General features: G+C 55.8%; 1 protein-coding gene across 1 annotated transcript in view; it reads left to right on the plus strand.

Annotated features, from left to right (window-relative positions):
- Window positions 1-25108, plus strand: part of Kazn (kazrin, periplakin interacting protein) — an 85262-nt gene extending 60154 nt beyond the window's left edge. The window contains exons 7-15 of the mRNA XM_013022299.1: window positions 1378-1428; window positions 2485-2608; window positions 15288-15493; window positions 16123-16241; window positions 18927-19158; window positions 20944-21045; window positions 21610-21776; window positions 23436-23547; window positions 24897-25108. Coding sequence (XP_012877753.1) covers window positions 1378-1428; window positions 2485-2608; window positions 15288-15493; window positions 16123-16241; window positions 18927-19158; window positions 20944-21045; window positions 21610-21776; window positions 23436-23547; window positions 24897-25055 — 1272 coding nt within the window. The 3' untranslated portion in view covers window positions 25056-25108. The remainder of the gene's footprint in view (window positions 1-1377; window positions 1429-2484; window positions 2609-15287; window positions 15494-16122; window positions 16242-18926; window positions 19159-20943; window positions 21046-21609; window positions 21777-23435; window positions 23548-24896) is intronic.
- The last annotated feature ends 1105 nt before the right edge of the window (window positions 25109-26213 follow it).

Consider the following 26213-nt stretch of genomic DNA (forward strand, 5'->3'; position numbering starts at 1 on the left):
AATAGTGGCAGGGCTTTCTTGATCTAGAGGTTCAAGGCGGAAGTTGGGGTCTCTGAGGTACATTCTCTGCTTCCCAAGTAGTCAGAGCCAGCAGGAGCCGGCTTTGTGCAGGTGCGGAGAGAGTCCCAGGCGCCCTGTAACTCCCCTGCACCTTGCAAATGAGTTAATGTTCCTGGGGACTGCATTCTGCCTTCTCCTGGTGGCCCAGGGCAGCTTGGACAGCCAAAATGCCACTGGGCCCGCATGAGGGCCTTCTGCTGGCCTCTTGTGTCGGATCTGAGGGGGGCCAGTCCCTGCCCTAATTGGCCTTGGCCAGCACCTACATATACACAGGCATATTCATGCTCATGGCTCATGGCTCCAGTCTCTTACCCATAGGTTTGGCAAGGATGGTCCTCCCTGGGGTAGAGCAAGCTAAACTACCCATAGGATGGGTTGTGTTTCTAAACCTTTATATGGGGCCAAGAGCTAACTCTGGGCACCAATATCCACTTTGTCCGCCATCTTAACAGGTATGCACGCCCACCTACAGGTAAACTAGGAAGAGCGGGGAGATAGCCCCTAGATCACCCTCTGTTCCCAGGCATCTGTGGGCACCAGCAAGAGCAGCACAGCCTGCACAATGCAGTCAGGGGGGAAGAGGGCAGGGTGGGGAAATCAGTGGATACTGTTGCTTGCAATTCCAGGAATTGCCAGCAGGAGGCTCCCTAGTAATGCTTTCTGTGATCCAAATGGGGCATCCGCTCCTAGGCCAGGCAGCGGGATTCCGGAATGTGGGGAAGGCTTTGGCCATCGTGGGCTGTTTACTAAAGGCCTCTTTTTCCTGCCAGGGCAGTGCATGGCAGCACTCTGGGAACAGCCTCCCAGGGCTGGCTGAGACTCTGGGAAAGGAGGGCTGAGCTCAGGCCTGTGGGTGGGACCCTCCAGCACTGGTGGAGGGTGGCCGGAGTCCTGCTCACCTCACACAGAGCCTGTGGAGGAAGCCAGTCCCCCAAGCCACCCTGTGCCCCAAATTCTTTTCCTAAAAAAGTTTATTTCTTCACAAGAAATGAGTAGAACCAATCCTCCAGTTTCGTTGACATACTCAGGAGCTGTAGGCAGCAGCGTTGTTGGTTGAGAGTTGAAAGCGGGCAGCAGGCACCTCTGGTCTCAGCCTGGTCACACCTGGGTGAACCCCAGACCCCACCAACCCATCCACCAGCCAAGTGCGGGGGTCTGTGTCAGCACCTAGGAGCCGGGGCAGAGTGGCCCCGGCAGGTGGTGACTTTCTGGGAAGCTCTCTTCCCCTGTCGGGCCCCTCCCCCCACATCCGGTGACCCAGCCCCTCCCCCACGGTGTCCCACAAGACCGTGATCTCACCCCCCTCTTCCGCTACAGGGCGACAGTCCCGGCCCAGTTCAGAAGAACCTGCACAACCCTATTGTACAGGTAGGTGTACCCCCTGACCCCCGCGGCCCTCCCTGCACCCCAGTGTGACTCTGGTTCACCCTGTACCTTGGCCCACCCCCACGCCACTCCAGGGCTCCACGCATGCTCAGCTGGCACCCACGCCAAGCTAGGCCTGCAGACCTGCTGGCGTATACTGTGCTTGCTGCGCCCTGTTCTCTGGTGTGAATCTTCCTTAAAATTATCCTTCTCTACAGCCACTACCCCAGGCCAGCGGCTCTCTGGGTCCCTTGCTGTTGGCACTGTACCCATTTTTAGCATTTTTAATAATCTGTTATGAGAGTGGGGAGCAAATAATACAAGGGACATGAATTTGGAGGTCAGTTGGGGCTCTGAGGTCATCATCTCTCTGGTCTTAGGGTGCCCCCCTGGCTTGTCACTGCCCACCGGGCTTGGGGTCCCCTAGAGAATATGGTTCAAATGCATAGTGGTGACCTCAGCCTAGGGGTGTGGGGCCTGGACACCCAGGAATTCCCAGGTGTTCTGGGGTCCACGGCCTGGCCTAGTCTACATCCTGCCCTTCAGCTGGAGTGCACCCCGATGCCCCCATAGAAAGCATGGGACAGTCGGCAGACGCCACGCTCAGTCCCCGAGCAGGGCCAGCGTGGGCCGGGCCGGGCAGCTTCCATCTCTGTCATCTCTGTCCCACAATGAACAAGGGAGAACTGGGCACCGAGAGGTTGGGGCTCTCCACAGCCTCAGGGGAGGGGGGGGGAGACAAGCCCCAGCCCCCGCCACCCTCCACGTCCAGCCTGGCTTCCTGCCTAGGGCTGCCCCATGCCCATCACATGCCTGCGCTAGCCTGAACAGTAGACACGTGACAGTCTGAGGGGGCCTCTTGTCTTGAGGGGTTCTAGAGGTGCTTAGGAGAAAGACAAGACCCTGGCCTCTGCCCGAGCCCAGCCTCTCATGCCCTCCTCCCACCCTGGCCTTGGCCTTGGCCACGACCTGCAGGTAGACACTCCACCCCCCCCCCGACATTCTGTGCACCCAGGGAAGCTTATCTCTGTTCCTTTGTGTCCTCTTTCCTCCTCCTAGTCACTAGAGGACCTTGAAGACCAAAAACGGAAAAAGAAAAAAGAGAAGATGGGATTCGGCTCCATCTCCCGCGTGTTCGCCAGAGGGAAGCAGCGGAAGTCCCTCGACCCAGGCCTCTTTGATGGTACCGCCCCCGATTATTACATAGAGGAGGACGCAGACTGGTGATAGCCGCCGCCCTGCGCCCGCTGCCCACGGGCGTGTCTGTGTGTGTGGAAGAGCGAGTGTGTGAGCGAGCGAGCGAGCGTGTGGAGGCCGGGGCGGGGCGGGGGAGGGGCGCGTGGCTGAGTGCCTGGCCCCGTGGGGCCCATCCCCCGCGCTGCCGTCTCTGTAACTGATGTACATAACCACAGACCACGCGTGACCACGTCTACTCTGTTGTTGTCTCCAACGATACAGTTGTGTTTGTTAATCTTGTTGGTTTTTCTTTTTCCATGTTATTTTATTTTGTTTTGGTTCCTTGGTTTTTCCTCCTCCTCTCTTCCCTCCTCTTCGCCTCTTCCTTTTTATGAAACTTGAAAACTTGAAGGACTGTTGTGTTATTTGTAAATAACAAAGCCCTCGTCCACATTGCTCCCCAAAGACCTCAGAGCCCGTCTCACCGAGGTGGGGTCTAGTTTTTGACATCCTGCTTCTTTCCCGCCCCCCCCTCCCCTGTGTGAATGTGTGGGACCGGACCCTGTTCTCGGGGTACGCCACCAAACGCCATCACAGTCAGGGTTAGGTCACTCCGTCAAGACTCAAGGGCCTGGGCCAGGGCCTGGCCCTGGCGGAGGGGCTGGACCCTGGCTGCATTTGTTCCAGTCAAATGGGCTCTCTTTTTAACGGCCTGCCTGTTTTTAAATTGTGTTTTCAGTTTATTTCTTTCTAGGAAAAAAAAAAGAAAAAAAGAAAATGGTTTCGTTTAATTTATTTGCACAAATGCAGAAAAACATATTCTATCTAAATTATTACATAAATATCGGATTGTATATTTTTCCACGGGGTGGGTGGGAGGCGGGCATTTCTGTTCACTTCTCTTGTCTGTGTTCACCCCACTGCCTAGCTGTGCAGGGTAGAGCGTAGGGTGGCCGGGACTAGGGCCCTTGGATGGCCAAGCTCGCTTCTGTCCTCTCTCTCTTGTCAGTCTCTCCTGTCTGCTGCTTGTGCATGCCAGGCCCCGACCCACCTTCCTCCCACCCTATCTTCTCTGGCTGGAATCTCCCCTCCCCCACCCCATCTATCTGCCACCCAGAACATGGCCCATGGGCAGAGCATAAACCCGCTTGTGGGCATGTTCTTAGAGCGAGACTGAGTCCAGAGAGAGAGAGAGAGCCCGGATGAACAGGGGGTTGACTCTTGTTTTTTTAGCTATACTTAGCTTCTCTGGGATCCTTAGGCCCGGGCCTCCAACTTGTCCTGGCAGCTTGGGCCTGTTCACCCCAGGAGAGGAGGGCTTGGTGAGTGCCTCTTCCTATCAGGGAAGCAGTATCAGTCTCCCATGAGGCTTTGGGGGAGCAGCGTTGGTTCCCCCATGAGGCTTCACGAGGCTGGGAGCTGTGTGGAGGAACGGGGCATCCAGCCAGGTCTGCCCCACACCCACATTTTCCTTTCCTCTTAACCTGCAGTCCCCCCCCCCCTTTGCTCTCATCCTGAAAGACTAACAACACACATAGTGGCAAAACCTACTAACGGTATAGTGTTCCAATCTCTTAAAAAGCAGCAAGCAGACCTGGACATGCTGGAGCCGATAGAACAAAAAGCATCCTTGGTCCCAAGTCACTAAAACAAACCCAGAGACCCAGCCAGTCAGCTCTCTCTTCTCCAGCCGGGCCCTAGGGCAGCAAGATCTTCCTTGTTAAGCAGCTGCGTGGCTAAGCCTGGTAGCATGGAAGATGGAGAGAGATTTTTAGGAAATACTTTTCTGAGACCCCATGATTTTTTTTTTCTTGCTGTTGCTGTTTATTTTTATGGGTTTTTCCCCACCCACACACACTTTACAAAATAAGATTACAACCACTCCTGGTAATAATTTAGTAGTTCCTTTTCATTTCAGCTTTTATAAACTAGGGGGTAATTCTAAGAGTTACGAAGGATGATTTATTTAAGAGAACTACGTCAAATAGCAAATGAATTATGGGTAACATTAGATGAAAATAACCTTTTCCCATGGGAAAAGTTTCTCAAAGGCATGGATCCAAATATAAAATATTAAAAAAAATCTAAATAAAGCTTATTTTAAAATATGACCGAATTCTATGTGATTTGATTGTTTCCATTTCACTCAGGGTGGGAAGCTGTGCTCTGCTGGGAGGTGCTCCCTAATCCTTCAGGATTCCAGGGCTGGGTCCTGAGGGGGGACCGGAGGGGCTGAGGAAAGCTGGCTAGATGCTGGGCCCAGGAGGGGGCCAGGCCAGGTGGCCTTCCAGAAACTTCTTGTCTCTGCCACCCTTCCTAATTGGGGGAGGGGCCCTCGGCACCCAGGGCCACCCTGGGTCCTAAGGCGGCAGAGCGCCTGGCCCAGCAGCCCACCGCCTGGAGTGCCTGGAGCCCCATTGGCAGCGTTGGCCTGGTTTCCTCTCCCTTCCCGCCGCTCCCCTCAGCCCAGAGCTGTGACTGCAGCCCTCAGTGGGTCCCTGCATCCTCCCACATCCCCACCCTCCCTGGGGACAGAGTGATTGGAGAGAGAAGCCAGGGAGACACAGGACCTTCCCAATTAGAGCCAAAGGGGACCAGGCTTTTCTAAGCCGGACAAGGTCCCTCCAGGAACAAAACCCAAGTTAAGACTACCAGGTGTCCCAGCGAGGCCCTGGGGAGTACCGAATGGGGTCAGGAAAGCTTAGGACTGTAGAGAACTAAAAGTCATCCACTCCCAAGTTCCCAACCCACACTCTAGGAATCCCCTGGAGTCAGAGGGTCTTAATCCTCCGGTGACTCTCAGTCAGGCTTGGGAACCAACCATTGGGCTCATTTGAGAGAGGCAGACACAGTTACACATGAACTATAACATCCCATGCCTGGCCTCATGCAGACATCACTAATCAATCAAGAGCCTTTGAGTGGCTCAGCTCTCTCACCATAAAGACTCAAGGCAGGCACTGGCAAACCACCTCAGTGCTTTACCTAGACCTTTCTAGTGCCACACAATGCTTTTAGGCCTCCTTTGTGCTTTTTATTTTTATTTTTTACTTTTTAATTTTTTTTAATTTTTTTTTTTGGTACTGGGGACCAAACCCTGAGCTTTGCTTGTACTAAAGAGGAGGGCTCTACCATTGAGCTATGCCCTCCACCCCAGGATCTCCTTAAAGAGAATCTTCTCTGAGATCTTGCTCTATATGGTCCAATTTTAGGCCTCAGGCCATCCAGAGTATCCAAGGTCAGTGTGCCCCTCACCCAGGCTGGGCACTGATTGACTCGTTAAAGTGCCATCCGCCAGGCTTCTGTGTCAATGTCGTCCGGTGGGGCAGTACGTGTTCTCTCCAGCAACTGTTAACAATAATAACAATAATTAATAATGCCTAACATGTCTTAAACACCAACAGGCCCACACTAGCCACCATCCCAACATTAACTCTCCCAGCTACCTCTGTTAGCGATGAGAAAACCGGGGCCTGTCATCTGAGACCAGGAGTCTGGCCGCACCCCCAGCACCTGGGCAGGGAGGGCACCAGCAGCTTCAGTGTCTCCAGGGACTTGGCTAGAGGCCTTTACCCTGACCAGCCCAGAGCTGCTTTGATTTGTGATAGGTTCCCCCCCCCGCCGCCCCCGCTTAGTCTCTCCCCCCGACTTCTGGTGGAGCTGTGGTCCCGTGTGAACCCACACTCTTCTTTCTGGCCAGAGGGAGAGCCGCAGGACCATCTTCCAAGCCCTGACCTGCCTGAGCTGTGGGAGATCCTGAGTCTGGCCTTGCTGCCATCACGTGAGCCAGACTGTGACCACCCCAAGGGCAGCATGGAGGTCCTGGCCCCCCCCCCCGAGATGGGTGGCACTGCCCCACTGCTGAGCTAGGAAACCCAGGCAAGGGGGCGCCCTGCTGAGCTAGGAAACCCAGGCAAGGGGGCGCCCTGCTGAGCTAGGGAGCCCAGGCAGAGGGGGCGCCCTGCTGAGCTAGGGAGCCCAGGCAGAGGGGGCGCCCTGCTGAGCTAGGGAGCCCAGGCAGAGGGGGCGCCCTGCTGAGCTAGGGAGCCCAGGCAAGGGGGCGCCCTGCTGAGCTAGGGGGCGCCCTGCTGAGCTAGGGAGCCCAGGCAGAGGGGGCGCCCTGCTGAGCTAGGGAGCCCAGGCAGAGGGGGTGCCCTGCGGGCTTCGGCCTTGCAACAATACGAATTTTTAAACATGAAGCCAGGCACGGTGGCTCAGGCTTGTAATCCTAGCTACTTGGGAGGATCTGAGGTTTGCTCTTTGAAGCTAGAAGTGGAACCCGTGGCTCAAGTGGGAAAGAAAGCGCCAGTCTTGAGTGGAAAAGCCAAGCAAGAGCACTGACCCTGCTGAGGGGGGGAGGGGAAGAGGGGGCTGTCACCTCCAGCAGCAGCCCTACTACAGCAGCAATGGAGGCACCCAGAAGGTTCCTGACTTCCCTGGAGGTGTCCAGCCAGGAGGCGGAGGAGGCAGATGATAGGTGAGGGAGGAGCCTAGGTTCTGAGAATGATGTCAATCAATGTAGACCCCTCCCACTCCTTGCCCCTCCCACCGCGGCAGCCATGCTCTGCCTAGCAAGCATGGCCCAGCCTTGACCTAGGGCCAGTCAGCACTAGTTAAGGAGCCCTCAATAGGGATTACACTGTGATGGGGAGCAGTGGATATGGGCCTGCTGCCCATAAGCCGAGAGACTTCTGCGCAGACCCTGCCCTGAGGCTCCAGCCGTCCCTAGCCTGGCACAGTAGGTGCTTCCTCAGAACCACTTTTAGGGTGTCCCTGTGGCCCTCAGCAAGCCCCTGCTGGGCAGTACCCCAGTCACAGCTTCCACAGGCCCCAGTTCCCAGGTCCTAAGACTCGGGCTAAGTACAATCTGGTAGCTTTAAGCAAGCAGCTGAGGCTCAGTTTCCTCTCCCATACAATGGGCTGAGAAGGATTGTGAAGGTCTCAGTCAGGTAGCAGTGAGTATGGCGATGGTGACATCACTGAGTTTGGCAGGCCCGTCCTTGGGATAGGGGAGAAGACAGAGCCAGGTAAGTCCTGCAGGTGGCGCACTGTGGGCCAAGGCAGGCGTAGGAGGCAGGTGCTGGGGAGCAGCCAGCCGCTCTGGACACAAACCCTGGGCTGGAGGTGGGAGGAGCTTACTAACACCAATCAGGGCAGCTGTGTCTGAGCCAGATCTAGAAGCCAGGAGGCCAGTGCCCTGAGCAACCAGGCCATCATAGTTAGCGGGGACACACTACATGCGTCTTAAGGTAGACAACACATTCCCTTATAGAGACTCGGACAAGTTCTGCAAAGAATGGGCTGGGTTAGGGCTCCGTGGTAGAGTGTTTAGCCCGTGTGCCAGCCTATAAATTAATCCCCAGCACTACTAAAAACTTAAAAAATCACTCTTCCCCATCTAGTGTTTCCCAGACTTAGTTGACTACAGAATTTTCTTGGGGGGGGTGGGGCAGTACTAGGGCTTGAACTCAAGGCTTGGGTGCTGTCCCTTGGGCTCTTCTGCTCAAGGCTAGCACTTGAAGCACAGCTCCACTTCTGGCTTTTTACTTTCACCAGAGATAAGAGTCTCACAGATTTTCCTGCCTGGGATGGCTTTGAACCATGATCCTCAGCTCTCAGCCTCCCGAGTAGCTAGGATGACAGACATGAGCCACCAGCGCCTGGCTTAGAACTATTTCTTTTCACTGAGTTCAGTGGCCACCCTGTGGGCCACATTGGGACGTGGCTCCACTGGGCCCCTTGAGCCCCAATACCCCAGGCTTGAAGGTGCCACATCCAAGCTCCCAGATGTCTAGGCTCATCCACTTCCCAACATTGGGGGCCGCAGAAAGTCCCTGGGGCTCCTATGGGATCCCCAGGCACGTTAGGACCTCACTTGAGAAGCTGGTGTCAGTAGAGCAAATGGTAGGGCACCTGCCTAGCTATAGCAAGGCCCTGAGTTCCAACCCCAGAACTGCCGAAGCCAAGAGAAGTGAAGGAGGACCCCTCTCCCTTCTCTGCCCCTACACATCTTCCATGCTCAAGAAGAGCCTGCGGCAGTGGGCAGCTTGGCGTAGCTCAGGGGGATTGGCTGATGCCCCGGTCCTAGTTATGGCTAAGAGGGGCTGAATCGACCACCAGTGGGTGGGGCACGGCCATCCTACAGAGTGCCTGGTCCCTCCCGCGCCCTGGACCTCCTGCCACCCTTGGGAAGTTCTGAGTGGCTGCCACGGCCAGCTTCCCTGGGGAGTGGCTTGGAGCCCATGGTCTAGGGAGGAAACCGGGTGGCTGTGCAGCTGCAGGACTGGAGCCATAGAAACTGGGAGAAGGCTGGAGACTGGCTTGAGCGAGGTGAGGGCCCTGTCCTTAGAAAGAGGGATAGGGAGCCGGCTTGGACTGGCTTGGATCATCAGAGACGGTTGGCCATCAATTCCAACCTATCCCTTCCTGAGGGTGCAAGACACACTCAGTTTTAGTGACTGTTCAGCCGGCAGGAGCCATGAAAATCTGCTGAATGCTGGGAGGGGAGTGAGGAAGGCCATGGCCGAGGCCCCCTGCCCCCCAGCCCCCCCCCCCCGTCCTCATCTGTAAAATGCGGCCTTGGGAATCCCAAGTCGGCCTACCCGGAGAGGAGGCTGTGTGCCACGGCCTTGGCTGCTCTGGGCCAGCACCCGAGAGCTGGGGTCACTCACCAGCTGCCATTTCAGGTCAGCTCCAGTGGCCTCACCACAAAATGTACAGCAGAGGGACGGTGGCCAGGGCATAGAACTGGGCTGCCACCACACCTTGACACTTTACTTCTGGAGACCCTGGAGTTTGAACTCAGGGCCTTTCTGCTTGCTAGGCAGGTACTCTTCCATTTGAGCTATATACCCCCAGCCCATTTTTTGCTTTGGTTCTTTTTCAGATAGGATCTCACACTTTTGCCTAGGCTCCAATTGTGATCCCCTATCTATACCTCCTGTATAACTGCTGGCATACACTGCTGGGCACAGCTGGCTTGACATTTCCCTGTAATATCTAAGAGATCAGAATTCCCCCACCAGGCCCCACCCAAAGCTCTTCTTCCTGACCTTATTTGTTTGTGGGCCACAATACAGGGGCTCACCCCCAGCTTAGATTCCTAGCGGGCCATCACAAAGCATCTTGAGGGAGGTCAGAGACTGGACAGTTTACATTCATTGCTTAACACGGTCCCATAGAAAGAAACCTCCCCCCTCTTCCCCCCTCCCCTCCCCGCCACGAGACCAGAGGCTCCAGATCTGGCTCTGTGGCAGGTCACACATCTCAGTAAACACCAGAAGAGGAGTCACCCGGCCGCCTCCTAGCCATCACAGTGACCACAGACATCATAGACGCAGGCTGGGCTGAGCCAGAAAGGTCTCCGCTGTCCAGAGGCCCCTTGAGAAGCTGTGAGCCAAGCAGAAGTGACAGTATCTGGGCTCCTCAGGGAGCAGGGAGGCACCAGACCCCGCTGCAGCCCAGCCTCCCAGCTCTGCCTGGCAGGATATGAACTTGCCTGCTCTCTGTACCAGCTTATGGACAGGCGCTGATTTTCAGCCCAGGTCCTCTGCCCTGAAGACCCACCACGGCCACCACCCCCTCCCCCCCAGCTTCTCAGGGGATTCTACTTTCAGGCCCACCCAGCAGGGGTGAGCCTGCCAGGAAAGCAAGTCAGCAAAAAGGCAGAGGTGTGATACTGGGGGAGACCCACTAGTAGGTAAAGATGGGTTTCCGTTGCAAATTAGACTACAAGAAGGACTTCCCAAGTGGGAATGCTGATATGGGAATGCCAGGAAGATAAAGGAGGGTTCACTAATACATTTGGAGTGGAAAAAGAGTCTTCTTATGCAGTTCAGGCTAGTCCCACCAGGGACCTTGAGCTAGAAAGGCGCCCTCCTACCTGAGCCATGTCCCCAGCTTGTGTATGCTTTCTGAAAAGCAGTAATTGTCTGGTAACTGCAGCTTTTCCCCACCCCCTTCGTCTCTTCTTAGGGTCTTCCCATTAGCCTATAAAGTTGTCACCCCAGGAAACTCAAGAGCATGGAGGGGATGGGGGCCTGACAGACTGAGGTCAGAAACCAACATGGTCAGCTCCAGCTTCAGCTAGTACAGAAAGGACAGCATGAAGGCAGGGCTCAGGACATCTGCACTTCCTTGGGGGGGCTTGGAGGGTCTCAGGGAACAGGCCAGGATGTAGGGGGTACCAGTAAATTCCAGCCTGACCCCCCAAGGGTCTTGCGGACTGGTAGCCTGGCCAGCTACCTCACTGCCTGCCTCCGGGAGCTCTGGTGGTCAGCACAGGCCATGCTTGTGTGCAGGGACCCAGGCTGCCGCAGCCCTGTTCCTACTCGGCAGCCATCAGGGCTCATCGATCTCTTCCACGTTATGGTTCCGCGCTGAAAGCTGAGAACTGCTCTGGCAATGTGCTTTCGGGGGGGACTCCACCACATCCCTGCCCGCCCGCCGCAGGCAGGCCCCCTGAGGCTGGGCCACGCGGGGACTCCCAGCCCACAGGAAGGATGGAGCGTGGGGCCTGCTGGCTGTCACCTGTGAGCGGAGGCCAGGACACTGCCGACCCTTCAGTGAGGGACAGACAGTGGGACTCGGGGTGGGAGACCCCAGTGGCCCTGCTGATGGTCAGACACTCCGTGTCTTTGAGACTGGCTCGGACTGGGTCCTGGATGGACCCAGATAGGCTCCCGGCCTATCTGACCTCATTCAGATGTGAAGTTCAAGCTCGAGGCAGGGAGGGACAGTCGTGTGAGGGCAAAGGAAGAAGGAAGGCGGAGGGGGCAAAAGGCTTCTGGAAGCTTCTGCTAGAGCCTGGGGAATGGGAGTCTCTGGGCCCATGTGGCCACTGGCACTGGGGATCATGCCACTCAGCCACCTGGCTCAGGGTCAAGGGTACCAAGCCCACTCCCCCGCTGCCACACCCCCCCACGCCTGCCGACCCATCATCCCAGGCCCTCTGTGTCTGCCAACCAGTCAGAGGCCGTAGGGGCCAGTGAGGGCGAGGCTTGCCTAGCCCTGGGGTGAGATTCGCATGCAGGTGCCTAGGCCAGGGAGGCAGACACACAAAAAGTCCCAAGTTAGGTGTGGGTGGCCATGTCACAGGCGCCCCCTCTGTCCCCAGTGAGGTCTTTGGTCTTGCCACCTGACGTCGTGTGTGTGTGTGTGTGTGTGTGTGTGTGTGTGTGTGTCTCACTCTGACTCTTGACAGCACTCCCGCTTAGAGGATGGGGCCTGCAGCAGGGAGTCAGGCAGCCCCAAGGCCCACAGCACCAAGGCCAGCTGCACCCACGCCAGTCGCTTTCCACTCTGCCTGCTTGTGGCAGGTTCTGAGGCCCTTACCAAGGGCACCACCACGATCTAAAATACAGGAGGGGGAAAGCCATGGCACAAGTGGCAGAGCACCAGCCTACAGCAAAAACAAAAATTGAGCACACGAGTTCTCCCCCCCAGTATTGGCACACCTAAAGAAAATCAAAATTCAGTAGAAATCGAACATAGAATTGATCGTGTTAAAAGGGATACATGGGTGGATGGGGGAGCTCACAGCCAAGGCGGGGTACAGAGACACAGCTCAGTGAAACCAGGCCTGCCTAACAAGTGCAGGGCCCTGAGTTCAAATCCCAGAGCTGCCATACATAAATCAAGCAAGCAAGCAAACCAGCAGATTAAATCACTAGTCACTAGAGAGGATTTTTTTTTAATGGAATGTAGGTTCTAAAGAAATTACCTACTGAGCACATAATACCATCAGAACTAAGGAGAAATCCAGGAAGAAGGGGAAATTCCAAGCCAGCGGTCTCAGATGGAAATGGCCACAAGCCACCAGGGGGTTGCTGTTTGAATCTGGGTTTGAGTTAGTTTCAAAGGAAATAAAAACTCCCTTCCTGAGTTGGCACGTTACTCCACGATAGTATGTGTGGCTGGCAGCTACAGGGTGGGTTACACTCATGTCCATTCGCACAGTGCTCTGCTGGGCTGTAAAACAGGAAAGATGGAGTTTAAAAAACTAGCATATGTCTCATTAGAATCCTGGAAAAGGAGAACTGAGAGAATGGAGGAGAGGTGATGTTTTTACAAGATGCTGATTGGAAATATTCCGGCAATGAACTCTGGAGTGCAGAGATTCAGAAGTGATGTAGCCTCACAGAAATGGATCTGCAGAACACTGAAGAGTGTGGGAATAATTGGAAGCGTTGACAGGAGTGCGCCACAGCTGATGTCTCTGGGCAAAGAGAAAGATGGAGATAATGAAGCCATGTCTTCCCAGTGCTGGGGCGGGGGGAATAACTGTCAGAGTGGGGCAAAGTAGCTCATGCCTGTGATCCTCGCAACTCAGGAGGCTGCGACCCAGAGGATCACAACTCAAAGCCAACGCCAGCAGAAAAGTCTTGCAAGAGTCTTATCTCCAATTAACCAGCAAAAAGCTAGACTGGAGGTATGGCTCCAGTGGTAGAGCACTAGCCTTGAGTAAAAAAAGCTAAGGAAGAACGTGAGGCCCTGGGTTCAACCCCAGTATCAGCACACACACAAAAAGTTTAAATTGAAGCACACACACACACACACACACACACACACACCACATCTTTGAGCCCAGCATATATTTACACACATTCTCAGCCACCTTACAAGAGCAGAAGAGGAGCCCAGAACTTAGGCTGGGCTCAGGGGTGGAGCCACGCTGGCCTGCACCTGCCCAACGCTTGGTTTATCTGTCGCTTCACCCACACAGTAGCTTTGGTCCTGACACTGTCCTATGGGGCCAGGTTTATTATCAACCCGTTTACAGAGGAGGGATCGGAAACCCTAACATTGAGGAGTTTCCCACTGCACCCAGCTGCCCAGCCGAGGGCAGGATTCCTGCCAGGTGTCCCACCCCTCCTTGCCCCATGTGGACCTCGAGCCTCTAGCATGGTTTTCCCCAAAAGCATTTCACCTCTGCACACACACACCGTGTCAGTGCAGGTTTGGTGCGCCAGCCAGATAGGTCTCAAGGATTGGTGTGGGCCACGAGGGCAGAAAGGCTTCTGCTGCTCCTGGATGCCCCGAGTCCCAGGACCTGTGAAACCAGGTCTCAGGCCAATGCCTAGGACTACAGGTGCACACGTGTGTGCACACACTCAGCTGTCCTGGCCTCTCATTGACCCCCCTCTCCTTGTTTTACCTTTTAGTCCATTCTGTGTATGTGTGTGTGTGTGTGTGTGTCTGTCTGTCTGTCCCAGGGCTTGAAGTCAGGGTCTAGGACTGTCCCTTAGCTTTTTCTCTCAAGGCCAGTGTTCTAGCACTTGAGCCACACCTCTACTTCCGGCCTTTTTCTTTTTTTTGACAGTTGCAGGTCTTGAACTCAGGACCTGGGCACTGTCCCTGAGCTCTTTTACTCAAGGCTAGCTCTCTACCACTTTGAGCCACAGTGCTATTTCCAGTTTTTGAGTGGTTAATTTGAGATAAGAGTCTCACAGGGACTTTTCTCCCAGGCTAGCTTTGAATGGTGATCCTCAGATCACTGCCTACTGAGTAGCTAAGATTACAGGTGTGAGAAATTGGCGTCCGGCTGCTTCCAGCTTTTTGGTAGTTAATTGGAGATAAGACTCACAGATTTCTCTGTCTGGTCTGGCTTCGGTTTGAAATTCTCAAGCCTCAGCCTGTTGAGTAGCTAGTATCTCAGGCATGATCTGCTGGCATCCTGTCATTTCGTGCAATACTGAGTCTGGTTTGGGTTTAGGGATATCTGCTGTCCCCTCCCCCACCCCACCCTCTGGTCTGTGTCACCTGGCACCTTTGCCAGATATCCATGTGACCACACATTGCAGAAAGGGACTGGAAAATGTTAGAGAAACGTTCTTGCTTTCTGGCCACTTCAGACACAGGCTTCTGTGTGGTAAGGGAATGGAGCTGGGGCCCATTTATCCCAAGAAAGAAAATCACCCGTTTGCCCAGGGGAGGTGGCTGCAGAGTTGTTTGCAATGGTGAAAAATTAGAAACAGCCCCAGTACTCACCAACGGGAGGCAGGTGGAATAAATCACAAGCATGTGCTCTATGAGTCCTGGGCCTCCTGTCAGACCCACCCCTGATCTCCACTGAGATAGAAAGATGCCCTTAGCAAGTCAGCACTAAAGCCTATAATCCTAGTTATCTAAGGAGGCTGAGATCTGAAGATCATGGTTCAAAGCCAGACTGGGCAGGAAAATCCACGAGATTCTAATCTCCAATGAGCCAGAAAAAAAAAAGAAAAAGAAAATATTAGAAGTGGTAGATCACCAAGCATTAAGTGAAAAAGCTAGGAACAGCGTCCAGGCCCTGAGTAAAAGCGCCAGGACTGGCCGAGGAGAATAATAAATAAATAAGGCCTCCAGTGACATGGCATGGGTCGTGCTAGGCTGTGGGTCTCGAGTGGATCTGCACACTTGGGCATTTGTGTGTCCCCAGGAAGATTGAACTAAATCCTCACAGTTCTGGGTTCAGGGGCATTGGGGTAGGGGAGTTTTCCTTTTCTGCTTTACTTCTCCTTCCTGAAATCAGTTCATCATTTTTCTTAGTCTTTTCCTTGGAGAGGGGCAGAGATGTTCTTCGGGGTGGCAGGGGAGGGGGTGGTGGGATGAGGAAGAAGGCAAAGCTGGCTTGGGAAGGGTGCTGTGCACGGTTCACGGGGCCGCTCTGCTGCCTGCCCCACCCCACCCCCGCTTGTGTGTTGCAGACTCGGACAGCCAGGGCAGCCCCACGCGGCACAGCCTGGGCCTGTCGGAGGGCGAGGAGCAGGCGGATCGGCTGCAGCACGTGGAGCTGGTCCGGAGCACACCCATGTCGCACTGGAAGGCCGGCGCCGTGCAGGCCTGGCTAGAGGTGGTCATGGCCATGCCCATGTATGTCAAGGCCTGCGCCGAGAACGTGAAGAGCGGGAAGGTAGGCCTGGAGCTGGGGAGGCGGGAGAGGGAGGCCTCCGCCCTGAGCTGCCGCTTTCCACCGTGGGCTCAGCTCCTCCTTGGGACAGGGCTGGGAGCCAGCCTCCCGTGCTGGGGCCAAAGGTCCTGTGAAATCCCTGTCCCCAGGGAGGCCCTGCAGCCATTGGGAGTGTTTGCAGTGGGTGGGTGTGTGCACACACACGTGCACGCCCGTACTGGGGCTTGAACTCAGGGCCTCATGCTCTCCCTGGGCTTGCTCAAGGCGAGCGCTCTACCACTTTGAGCCACAGAACCACTTCCGGTTTTCTGGTGGTTCGTTGGAGATAAGAGTCTCATGGACTTCCCTGCCCGGGCTGGCTTTGAACCTCGATCCTCAGATCTCAGCCTCCTAAGTAGCTAGGATTACAGGCCTGAGCCACTGGCGTTTACATCTCTTAGAGCCCTCTGGAGCCCTTTGAAACCTCAGCAGCCCCTCCTCTCGCCCAACAGAAGGCAATGCCCGTGGCAGAGCTGCCCTGTGGGGTGGGCAGAGACAGGAGGGGAACAGCAGCCAGCAGTGGCAGGGCTGGGGGGTGGGGTTCCAGTGCCCAGGACAGGTCCCCCTCTCCCACCGTCCCCTCCTGGACGCAGGTGCTGCTGAGCCTGAGTGACGAGGACCTGGAGCTGGGCCTGGGCGTGTGCAGCTCCCTGCACCGGCGCAAGCTACGCCTGGCCATCGAGGACTACCGGGATGCTGAAGCCGGCCGCAGGTGAGCCACGCCCTGCCCCCGGGCCCCTGTCTGGTCCAGGGACAGCCAGGCCCAGCACGCTGGGGGCAGAGAGGACACGGGTGTGGGAAAGCTGGCCCAGGCACACCCCGGTCTCTGGAGAGAGAGGAAGGCACCAAGAAAACACACGCATACCCAGAAACGGCTCGTGATCTGCTCCCTGTCCCAGGGAGGGCGTGGGGGACTTGGGGCCTCTAGAAATCCTTCTCCTGTTGCCAGTGGAGCCTTCTAGGAAGCGGACCACAACAGTGTCAGCCTTACCTCCTTCCACCTGGAAGACAAGCGCTCATCACTCTAGAATGAAGCAAGCCAAGGTCAGGGGGGCAGAGGGAGAGGAAACAGACACAGGAGAAAAAGGGCAGGAAAGGGTCATCAAAGTCTCTCCCTGCCCCATAGAGGCCAGATTGGGGGTGGGGGGATCACAGGGGATGACAGGAGCCTCGTCCCATCAGGGTACCCCCGAGGCCACGCTGCCACCACTGCTATGGAGCCCCATCACCCAGCCTCTAGCCTTCCTCTCCTGGACTATGGGTGGGAGGTGATCCTCATTCCCCAAGCCTCCAGGAAAGAGAAGGAGCCCCTCCTGCCTTGGCGGAGGGGAGGAGCCAGCTCTGCAAACCTGACACTTTCTGCTTTGCATAATTATCTCCTTCACTGGCTTCCCACGGCACCCACAGTGTTAATTAATCAAACCTGGTGGTGTGTGCTGTTATTTGCAGGATTAAAATAGAAAGGGCTGGGGGCAGAGAATCGGGCCACTTTAGAAGCAGGAAAACCAAGCGGGTGTGTGTCCAGGAGAGGGGCTCCTGGAGCCACACGAAGCCAAAGAAAAGGCTGTGACTGCTGGGCTGCTTCTTCTGAGGGTCCCCAGCCAACTGGTCCAGTTCCACAACCCCAGAGTCTCCAGGGCCCACGCCCTCTTGGATTGTAAGTCTGAGGTCAGCGTGCTGGCCTGACCCAGCTCCACCAGGCCTCTTCTGGCTTGCTGATGGCTGCTGCCTTGGCACTGTGCCTTCCCATGGCAGAGAGCTGATGCGGACATGCGGGGAGAGAAGGAGACAGAGAGATCAGCTAACTGCCTGGTCTCAGATATTCTAAGCAGGCCCCAAACATGACCACAGGCCAGGAGGTTCAAAATTTGGGGGAGGTGGTCCACATTGGCCTCTGACTACACCCTGAACAACAGAAAGTGTCCTTGGGGTGTTTATAATCACCCCATGATGATTACAAACAGGCTTCTTGCTGAGCACCAGCAGCTCATGCTACTCAGGAGACTGAGATCTGAGGATCATGGTTCAAAACCAGCCTGAGCAGGAAAAAAAAAAAAAAGATCAAGGCTCTTATCTCCAATGAGCCGGCAAAGAGCTCCAAATGGAGCTGTGGTTCAAGTGGTAGAGTGCCAGTCTTAAGCAGAAAAGCTAAGGGATAGTGTCCAAGCCCTAGGACTGGCACAAAAAGCAACTTAACAGCCAAACAACAACAACAAATCCCTATTTCAAAAATAACCAGTGCAAAAAAGGAGTGGAGGCGTGGTTCAGCAATGGAGCACATGCCCAGCAAGTGTGAGGCCCTGAATCCCAAACTCCAGGAATACCACCAAAATAAATACATGAGAAAAGTAAGGGTAATGAGTCCCAGGAGCCCCAGGCTTGCATAGGTTGGTAGGGGTGAAGGAAGGGCATGAGCAGCCATCTAGGGGCCATCAGCATGACCAGGCAAGACTCGCTATGTCCAGGAGGAGCCACTGCTCTCTTGCAAGCCCACCACCTGCCCCTTGCACATAATACTCCCTGCAGCCCTTCCTGAGTCACACTTAGACCCGCTGCTCTGTACTTACCTGGCCGCCCCAGGTGGGATGCAGGGGCCCTCATTCCTTCTGTGATGCTGCCACCCTCTGGTGAGCTATGGAATGACACCCTCACCAGGAGCCACAGCCTTTGGCCCCAATTCCCAAAGCGCCTTTGGGGACACTCAGTATGCATACAGCACCGGGAACCACTCTCTGTGGAGCACGGAGACGTCTGGGAGGAGGTAGCGGTGTGGCGGGGAAGAGGACTGGGAATAAGTGAAACCTGGGCTTTCATTCAGACCCCACCCAGATCGTGGCCCTGACGCACTGTACCTGTGCAGGAAGCCGGGCTTTCTGCATCCCCCAAGACTGGATGTGCCCAGTGCCCCGGGAGTGGACGCTCCATGGAGGCCATCACTGATGCCTGTCCTTGTTCTCCACATAGAAAAAAAAGACCAAAGGGCACTGGAGGAGAGGGAGGCTGGACGAGGGAGAAACATGCTGATGGGGGAGGAGGGCTCTGCAGAAATCCTGGGAGAGCAGGGGTGAGCTGAGGAGAGGGGACCCAGCGGTGTGGCTTCCTACTGCCTGAGCGCCTTCTGCTTGCTCTGGCTGTGTGCTTGAATATGGTGGTCCCCTTCTACCGTCTGCCTTTCTTCCTCTTTCCCCATCGCTGATCCTCGCATCTCTTTCTAACTTCCTGTCTCCACTCCAGCCCTCCCCCTGCTTGTCTGTGTCTTTCTTGGCTTTCACCCCCCCCCAACACACCCATTCTTTACCCCTTTCCTCAGCTCTGGCCACCTCTTCTCATTCCTGCCTGTCCTCTGTGCCCTGCCGCCTTCCCTCACCCATGCCTGTCTCTGACTCTCTCTCACCAGTCTGTCCAAGGCTGCTGACCTGGACCATCACTGGGTGGCGAAGGCCTGGCTCAATGACATCGGCCTCTCACAGTACTCCCAGGCTTTCCAGAACCACCTGGTGGACGGGCGGATGCTGAACTCCCTGATGAAGCGGGATCTGGAGAAGCACCTGAACGTGTCAAAGAAGTTCCACCAGGTCAGCATCCTGCTAGGGATCGAGCTGCTCTACCAAGTGAACTTCAGCAGAGAGGTGAGGGCCTGGGCGTGGCGGGGTGGGGTGGGGCTCTCCCCCGGCCCCTCTCCCCTCTGGCATCCACTGCCCATACATACATACATACATACATACATCTATCCATCCACTCATCTACACATTTACCCATGCACCCACTCATCTGTCCACCCACCATCCATCTTCCCATATGTCCATCCACTCATCCATCCAACTGCACATATACTCATCCATTCATCCGTGTTCTCATCCACCCATCTATCATCCATCCACTCATCTAAATATTTACCCATGTATCCACCCATCCATTCATCTACCCATATGCCCATCCACTCATTCATCCACTCATCCACCCATCTGCCCATCCATCCACTTACCTATCTATCCATCATATCCATCTACCCATGAATTCACCCAACCATCCACCCCATCCATCCTCCCATCTACCTTTCCCACATACCCATCCATTTATCTATCCACTCATCTACCCATTAGCCTCCCATCCATATACCCATTCATGGATTATCTACCCACATGTCCACTTACCATCCATGGGTTGATAAATCCATTCAACTATCTACTCATGCATATCTCCCTTACCCATCTATCTATCTGTCTACCCATACATGCATCATCCCATTCATCCACTTGATTCCCCCATCGGTCCATTGAGCCCTTCACTCAACCAACCTATCCATATACCTATCCATCTACCTACTCATTCATCCATCCATTTATCCATCCCCTAATTGTCTACTACTCCATCCATTGATCAGCCAGCCAGCCACCCACCCCTCCCTTTCTCCCTCCTTTCTTAAAACAACTTTATTTGGCCGGGGCAGAGCCTGTGTTCGATTCAGACTTGGGGACCTCTCATCGGGCCACAAAGGAGCCACATGAGGTCACGATGCTTGGGGAGGCTGTCTTAGGCAGGTAGCTTTGTGAGGGAGAGAAGTTTCCAGATGGATAGTGGCAGAAGTGAGACTCAGAGCTGACAGAGCACTTGCAGGCCACAGGTGCTACAGACAAGTCCTGGCTGAGTGGGTGCTGGGTACGGGGTCCGTGCTAACCAGGGGCCTGGCAGTGATGGGGTCTGGACGCTAAGGGTCCCTAGACTGCCCTATGCCAAGCTGGAGGTGGGGGACGCCGGGTGAGGGTGAGGCCAGTCCCTGGGTGCCACGTCCAGACTGCTGGCTTTTCCTGGACTAATGTCAGAACACAGCAGTTCAGGAGAGAGCCACAGAGAGGAGCTTTCAATTCATATTCTCTCTCACACCACACAGCTGTGGACACAGGGAGGGGACAGGACACTGGTCCTGGCCTCCTGGAGCCCCCTATGACATGGAAAGCCAGGGTAGTGCTACACAGGAAATGGAGGCGGGGCCTGCAGGTTGGGGGCCCCTGGGAGAGGGCAGCAGGCTAGTCCGAGGCTGGGCCCAGAGGGTGGAAGGGCAGGGCTTGGTACCTAGACCACTTTCCCCACCAGAGGCTCTGCTGGCCCCCATGGAAAGTGTCTCCATAAACATTCCCTGAGCACTTCCTCCGGGCCAGACGATCTGGGACAAGGCAGGAAGGAGAAGCCGTGCTAGAGTCCTTCCAACCCCACATTCCTGGCTCCCCACACCCCATAAAGTGGCATCTCTCCACTTCCCAGCAGGGAGCTTCAGCTCCAGAACAAGAGGCTGGAGCAGCTGTGGATGGCTCTGCTCATACAAGTGCACAGAGGCCCCCACCAGGGTGTGGGCTCTCCCTCCACATGTGACCCCAATGTCCTCTGAACCCCAACATCCCTTTGTCTCCCTCCAGACCCTCCAGGAGCGCCGGGCCCGCTGTGAGACACAGAACACAGACCCTGTGGTGTGGACCAATCAGCGTGTGCTAAAGTGGGTGCGAGACATTGACCTGAAGGTGAGGGAGGGGACTCACAGTAGGGGACACAATGTAGGGGATATGGTGCAGGGGGGCATGGTAGAGGGGACAGGGTGTAGGAGACATGGTATAAGTGGACACAGTGTAGGGGGGGCAGCATGTAGGGGCCACTCATGCACATGCAAAGCTCATGCAAGGTTGCATGCAGATCAGTGTCCATTTTGGAACAAAATGGTGTCTGGAACCCAGTCTTGTCAGGACACCCTCTCGTCCCTGAAGGAGGGATTCCCCCACACACACACACAGGTGAGCTCTGTCCTGACCCTTGTCACTGGGGGACACAGCCAGTCTCACCCTTCGCAGCAGGTATGGGGTCAGGATCCAGATGCACTGCTGTTCCCAAACACGTATGGCTTCCTGCCAGGCTCCAAGCTACGCAGGGGCCCTGAGGCTGCTGCTGTCGAGGCTCTGAGAGTTGGGGAGGGGTTCCCCTCCATTCTTCATCAGCTGGTCCCCAGGAGGGCAATCCTTGCTGTTGGGGACAGGTCCCTGCTTGGGTCTGGCGGCCCCTGGGGCCACCCAGCCTGCTGCCTCTGCCCTCAGGAGTACGCCGACAACCTGACCAACAGCGGCGTCCATGGTGCTGTGCTGGTGCTGGAGCCCACATTCAATGCAGAGGCCATGGCCACAGCCCTGGGCATCCCCAGTGGGAAGCACATCCTCCGGAGACACTTAGCGGAGGAGATGAGCATCATCTTCCACCCGGTCAGGTGAGTGCACACCAGACACCCGCTGTGAACACACCCAGGGAACTCTCAGTACCCTGACATACCTGGGGTGAGATGCCTGTGGCCTGTGATCTGGCCAGGGCCACATTTTACCCTGGTGAGGAGCCGAGACAGCAGTTCTTCTCTCCTTCCAGGAGAAGAGATTTCTCCTCCGGGGCCACACTGCAGGTCACCAGTGGTAGCAGCCAGGTGTGCCTTTCATTAACAGGGCAAATTCCACTGACTGATTTTTTTTTCCCATATGCCAAACCGAACCAAACTTGCATTCTGGTATAAAATCTCGCTGGGTCCTACCAGTGAATAAGGATTTTCCTTTTGCTGAACTTGGTTTGCTTGCCTTCTGTGGAGGACTTTTACATGCATTTATATTTACAAAGGATATCAACATGTACATTTTGGTGGGTTTTTTTTTTTTGGCTTGGGTTTTGGAGTTTTGGTTTTAGAGATAAGGTCTCACTAGGTAGCCTCCTGAGTGGCTGGGATTACAGGCGTAAGCCCTTGGAAGTGGGCTCCTAGTCCACTTTTAGATGAACTCCATTGCTTCACAGGTGGCTCTGTTCTCATCCCCATTGTCAGCATGGGTAGACATGCTTTATAGGAGAGAAGTGACCTTCTCAAGGTCACAGTCAGGGAACCATAGACCGAGGGCTTTGCTGTGGCCTGGCTTCCAGATGGAAACAAGTTGGATACTCTCAGGTCCATGGAGGTAGAAAAGGTTCTGGGCCACCAGCAGTGCAGTCAGAGAAAAACAACTGGAGCTCAGTGGGATTTTATGGTTGACCTAAAATCAAGAAGAAAAAGGGAGAGAAAAGGTGCAGGGTTTGGGGGGGGGAGGGTAGGAGAAATGGCCACTGCTGGGGACACCTGGGTCCTGACCAGGGTCTGCCTTGGTCATCCACACAGAGCCTGAGCTGCTTTACCTCCAGTCTGGCTGTGCTGACACAAGGACTGGCAAACTTCTGTTAGAATAGACAGTGCCGGGTACCAATGGCTCACACCTGTGATCCTAGCTAAGAAGCTGAGTCCTGAGGACCATGGTCCTCATGACACTCTTATATCCAGTTAACAAGTAAAAAGCCAGAAATGGAGTAATGGCTCAAGTGGTAGACTACCAGCCTTGAGTTAAAAAAAGAAAAAGCCAAGAAACAACCAAGAAAGCAGGGGATGTCACCAGAGGGGCACAGTCCTGGGAACAATAAAACTTTATTTACAAAATCAGAAAATCAGCTGTACTGGGCCTCAGGCTTCACTCAGTCTGCTAAATCTATTGTAACAAAAGCTTCCTCGTGGGGGTGGGGGAGGGTTGGCACGGAGCTCCAATGCTGTTCCTCATAGCACATCTGATTTCTCCAGACGTTGGGGTTCTATTGCCTTCCCTTTCCTGCAAGGTTTACAGCTCATAGAAGAGTTATGAGCAAGACTTGCAGACCTCAAACATGAGGGTGACCTGGGGTACATTGATTGCTTCACCTCTGTGTCTCCTTCACTTGTGAGCGGGGCTGGCCGTGCCCTGTGCCATGCAGAATGAGGGTTTCAATCACAGAGCACTGAGCCGGGAGCAGCCCAGCCGGTCTCCACCGTAGGTGTGTTGGTGGGCGCAGCTCTGGGCAGCTGTCGGTGACTCTCCCTGCTGTGTCCCAGCTCCACAGGCCTCCGGGACGCTGAGCGGTTTGGGACCCCCCCTGGCCGGGCCTCCAGTGTCACCCGGGCCGGGAAGGAAGAGAATGGAGGCATCAAGTACAGGGCTGGCCGGGTAAGCAGACCTGGGAAACACCTTTCTCCCCCAGGGACCAGGTGTCCTGTCCCAGCCTCTCCCCAATCCCTTTGTCACCTGGGGAGGAGAAGCTGGTCCTCCCACGGTGCATGCTGGAGAGACCCAGGCCAGGTCAGGCTCAGTGACCAAGGCTGTGCAGGGTTTGGAGCTGCAGATCTGTAGGGGAATCCTGGGGTACAGGGTGCAAGCAGGGGAAGGGTTCCCACCCACTTCCCAAAGCTGGTGGTCTTGGGGCTGGAGAGAACTTGTGTACAGCCTGATTCCTGGATGCATCCTAGGAACCCCAAACCCTGAAAGCCACTGACTCCGATTTTGAGATGAGGCCATACCCTCCTGGTGACCCTCAGGAAGCCACCCGGCTGGGGTGTGGCCTCGGGCGTGGCCTGTCTGACCCTGAGAGAGAAGCAGCTCAGGCAGATGACAGATTGGGCCTGGCTCTGGTGACTCACCATTGGTTCCAGCACGGAGAGGGCGGGGATTGAGCAGTCACTTCCTCTTCCCACCCGACATGCTCCCCATGGGGGCTTCACTTCTCCTGGGTAACTGGGCTTACAGGCTGGCATGAGCTACCCAGCAAGATTGCTGTTATTTCCCTCTCCCCTCTTCGCTTTGTGCTGGGACTTGAACTCAGGGCCTGGGCCTCCTCCCGGAGCTTCTATGCTCAAGGCTAGATAGCGCTCCACCACTTGAGCCACAGCGTCACTTCCAGCTTTTTGGTGGTTCATTGGAGATAAGAGTCTCACAGGCTTTCCTGCCTAGGTTGGCTTTGAACCATGATCCTCAGATCTCAGCCTCCTGAGTAGCTAGGGTGACAGGTATGAGCCACTGGCACCTGGCACAGAGGGGAGAGGTGACTTACCCAAGGCCTCACAGCTCAGAGCAGCAGAGCTGAAGAGCCCAGCCTGTGAGTCTCCCAAACTTCTGTTCTTTTCCAGACAGTGCTAGAATATTCCTTTGGGATTGGGATCACAGGCAGACCACTCCTAGGCTCACAGCGATTTCCCCGAGCACCTCCCACCAAGGAGGGGGGAGGGAGGGAAGAGATGTGAGGGACCAGCATGGCCAACATTGGTCGTCACCCTCAGCTGCCCCCTGAATCCTTCCTGTTGGGAGCACAAACCTCTCTCCTCAGGATAATTCACAAAAATCCCTTCTGTCTTCTGGAGGAATGAGTAAAGTGCTGGGTTCCTAATGGGAGGAGCACAGAGAGGTTAAGTCCTCAAAGGTCGCACAGCAACTGGATGGACGAGGCCCCCTTTCCCGGGTCTCAGGCGCTCATTTCCTGATCCACTCCCTCCTGACCCTTGACCTCACTCCTGTCTTCTCAGCTGCCCCTGGGGAAGATAGGAAGGGGGTTCAAAGACCCCGATTTCCATGACGACTACGGCTCGCTTCAGAACGAAGACTGTGGGGAGGATGAGCTCCAGAGCGGGCGGGAGCAGAGCCGCCTGGACAGCCACGGCCCCCTGGAGGCCACCAATGTGTGAGGGGCCTGCGGCCGCAGCCCAACCCCGACGGCCCCGTGCTGTCCCAAACCCACACCGACCTTGGGGCTGAGGGCACATCTGCCCCCCGTGAGCCCCGAGGGATGGGGCGAGGGCCAGCGGGTGCTGAGGACAGCAATCCCCCCCCCCAGCCCACCTCTGCTCGTGACTGCCAGCGTCCCGTCCTGCGAGACTCAAGGACTAGCGACTGCGCCCCATCCCCTCGCAATCCAGCATGCCCGCGGCCACAAGAGCAGGCCGGAGCTAGAGGCCTCGGTCCCCAAAACACCCTCCAGAGAGGGGCAGGGGGACCATCACACGTCCAGGGCGCTGAGTCCTGGGGCCTTCGACTGGCCACTTATCTTCGGGGTCACGGGCTCTGTCTGGGGAGTCTGACCACGGAGGACCGGTCGTTCCGAGTTCCCTGACCCCCACCCAGCCGTGGGGTCCCCGTGGGATGGGGTCCAGGTGAAGTCCATCCCAGAGTGCACAGACATCCTGTCACCAGGCAACAGGAGCCAGGAATGGAGCATCCTCCACACGGGGATGGAGAGAAGACGTATCACTGTTCACCCACGGTCCCTCGTCACCAGTGCAGGTGGCAGGGGAGGGAACCTCCGGCCCCTGTCTCCACCCGCCACCCTTTGCTGTGTGACTTTGTCTCTGCGGCCTCACCAATCTGCCTCCAATGCCTCAGCTGCCCTACTCCAGCGGGGGGGCCCCCTGCAGCATGGAGGGGGATGAGCTGAACCCATGCTAAACGCTAACATCCATGACACACATGCCTTGAACCTGGTGGGGACCTCGGCGGCGTGAGTCTAACTTCCCGTCCACAGCGGCGCAGACCGGCCCCGGGGCTGCTGTCTCCAACCCTGAGAGAAGAAAGAGGGACGTGTGAGGTGCCAGTCATCTGCACGCCTGGAGAGAGGACAGGAAGTCTCTGTGGAGGGGTGGTGGTGGGGTGTGGGCTCTGCGGGCTCCCCACCTGTCCATCCATCTGTCCGTCCATCCAGCCATCCTTCTGTCCTCACTTGCCAGTCCCTGGAGCCAGGCTGCTTCACGGCCTTGGAGACCACAAGAGGTTTCCATGGCTGAAGTTAAGCTGGGTGCTGGTGGCTCACGCCTGTCATCCCAGCTGCTCAGGAGGCTGAGATCTGAGGA

The sequence above is a fragment of the Dipodomys ordii genome, unplaced genomic scaffold (genome assembly GCF_000151885.1).
Source record: "Dipodomys ordii isolate 6190 unplaced genomic scaffold, Dord_2.0 Scaffold61, whole genome shotgun sequence".
Taxonomy (NCBI): Eukaryota; Metazoa; Chordata; class Mammalia; order Rodentia; family Heteromyidae; genus Dipodomys; species Dipodomys ordii.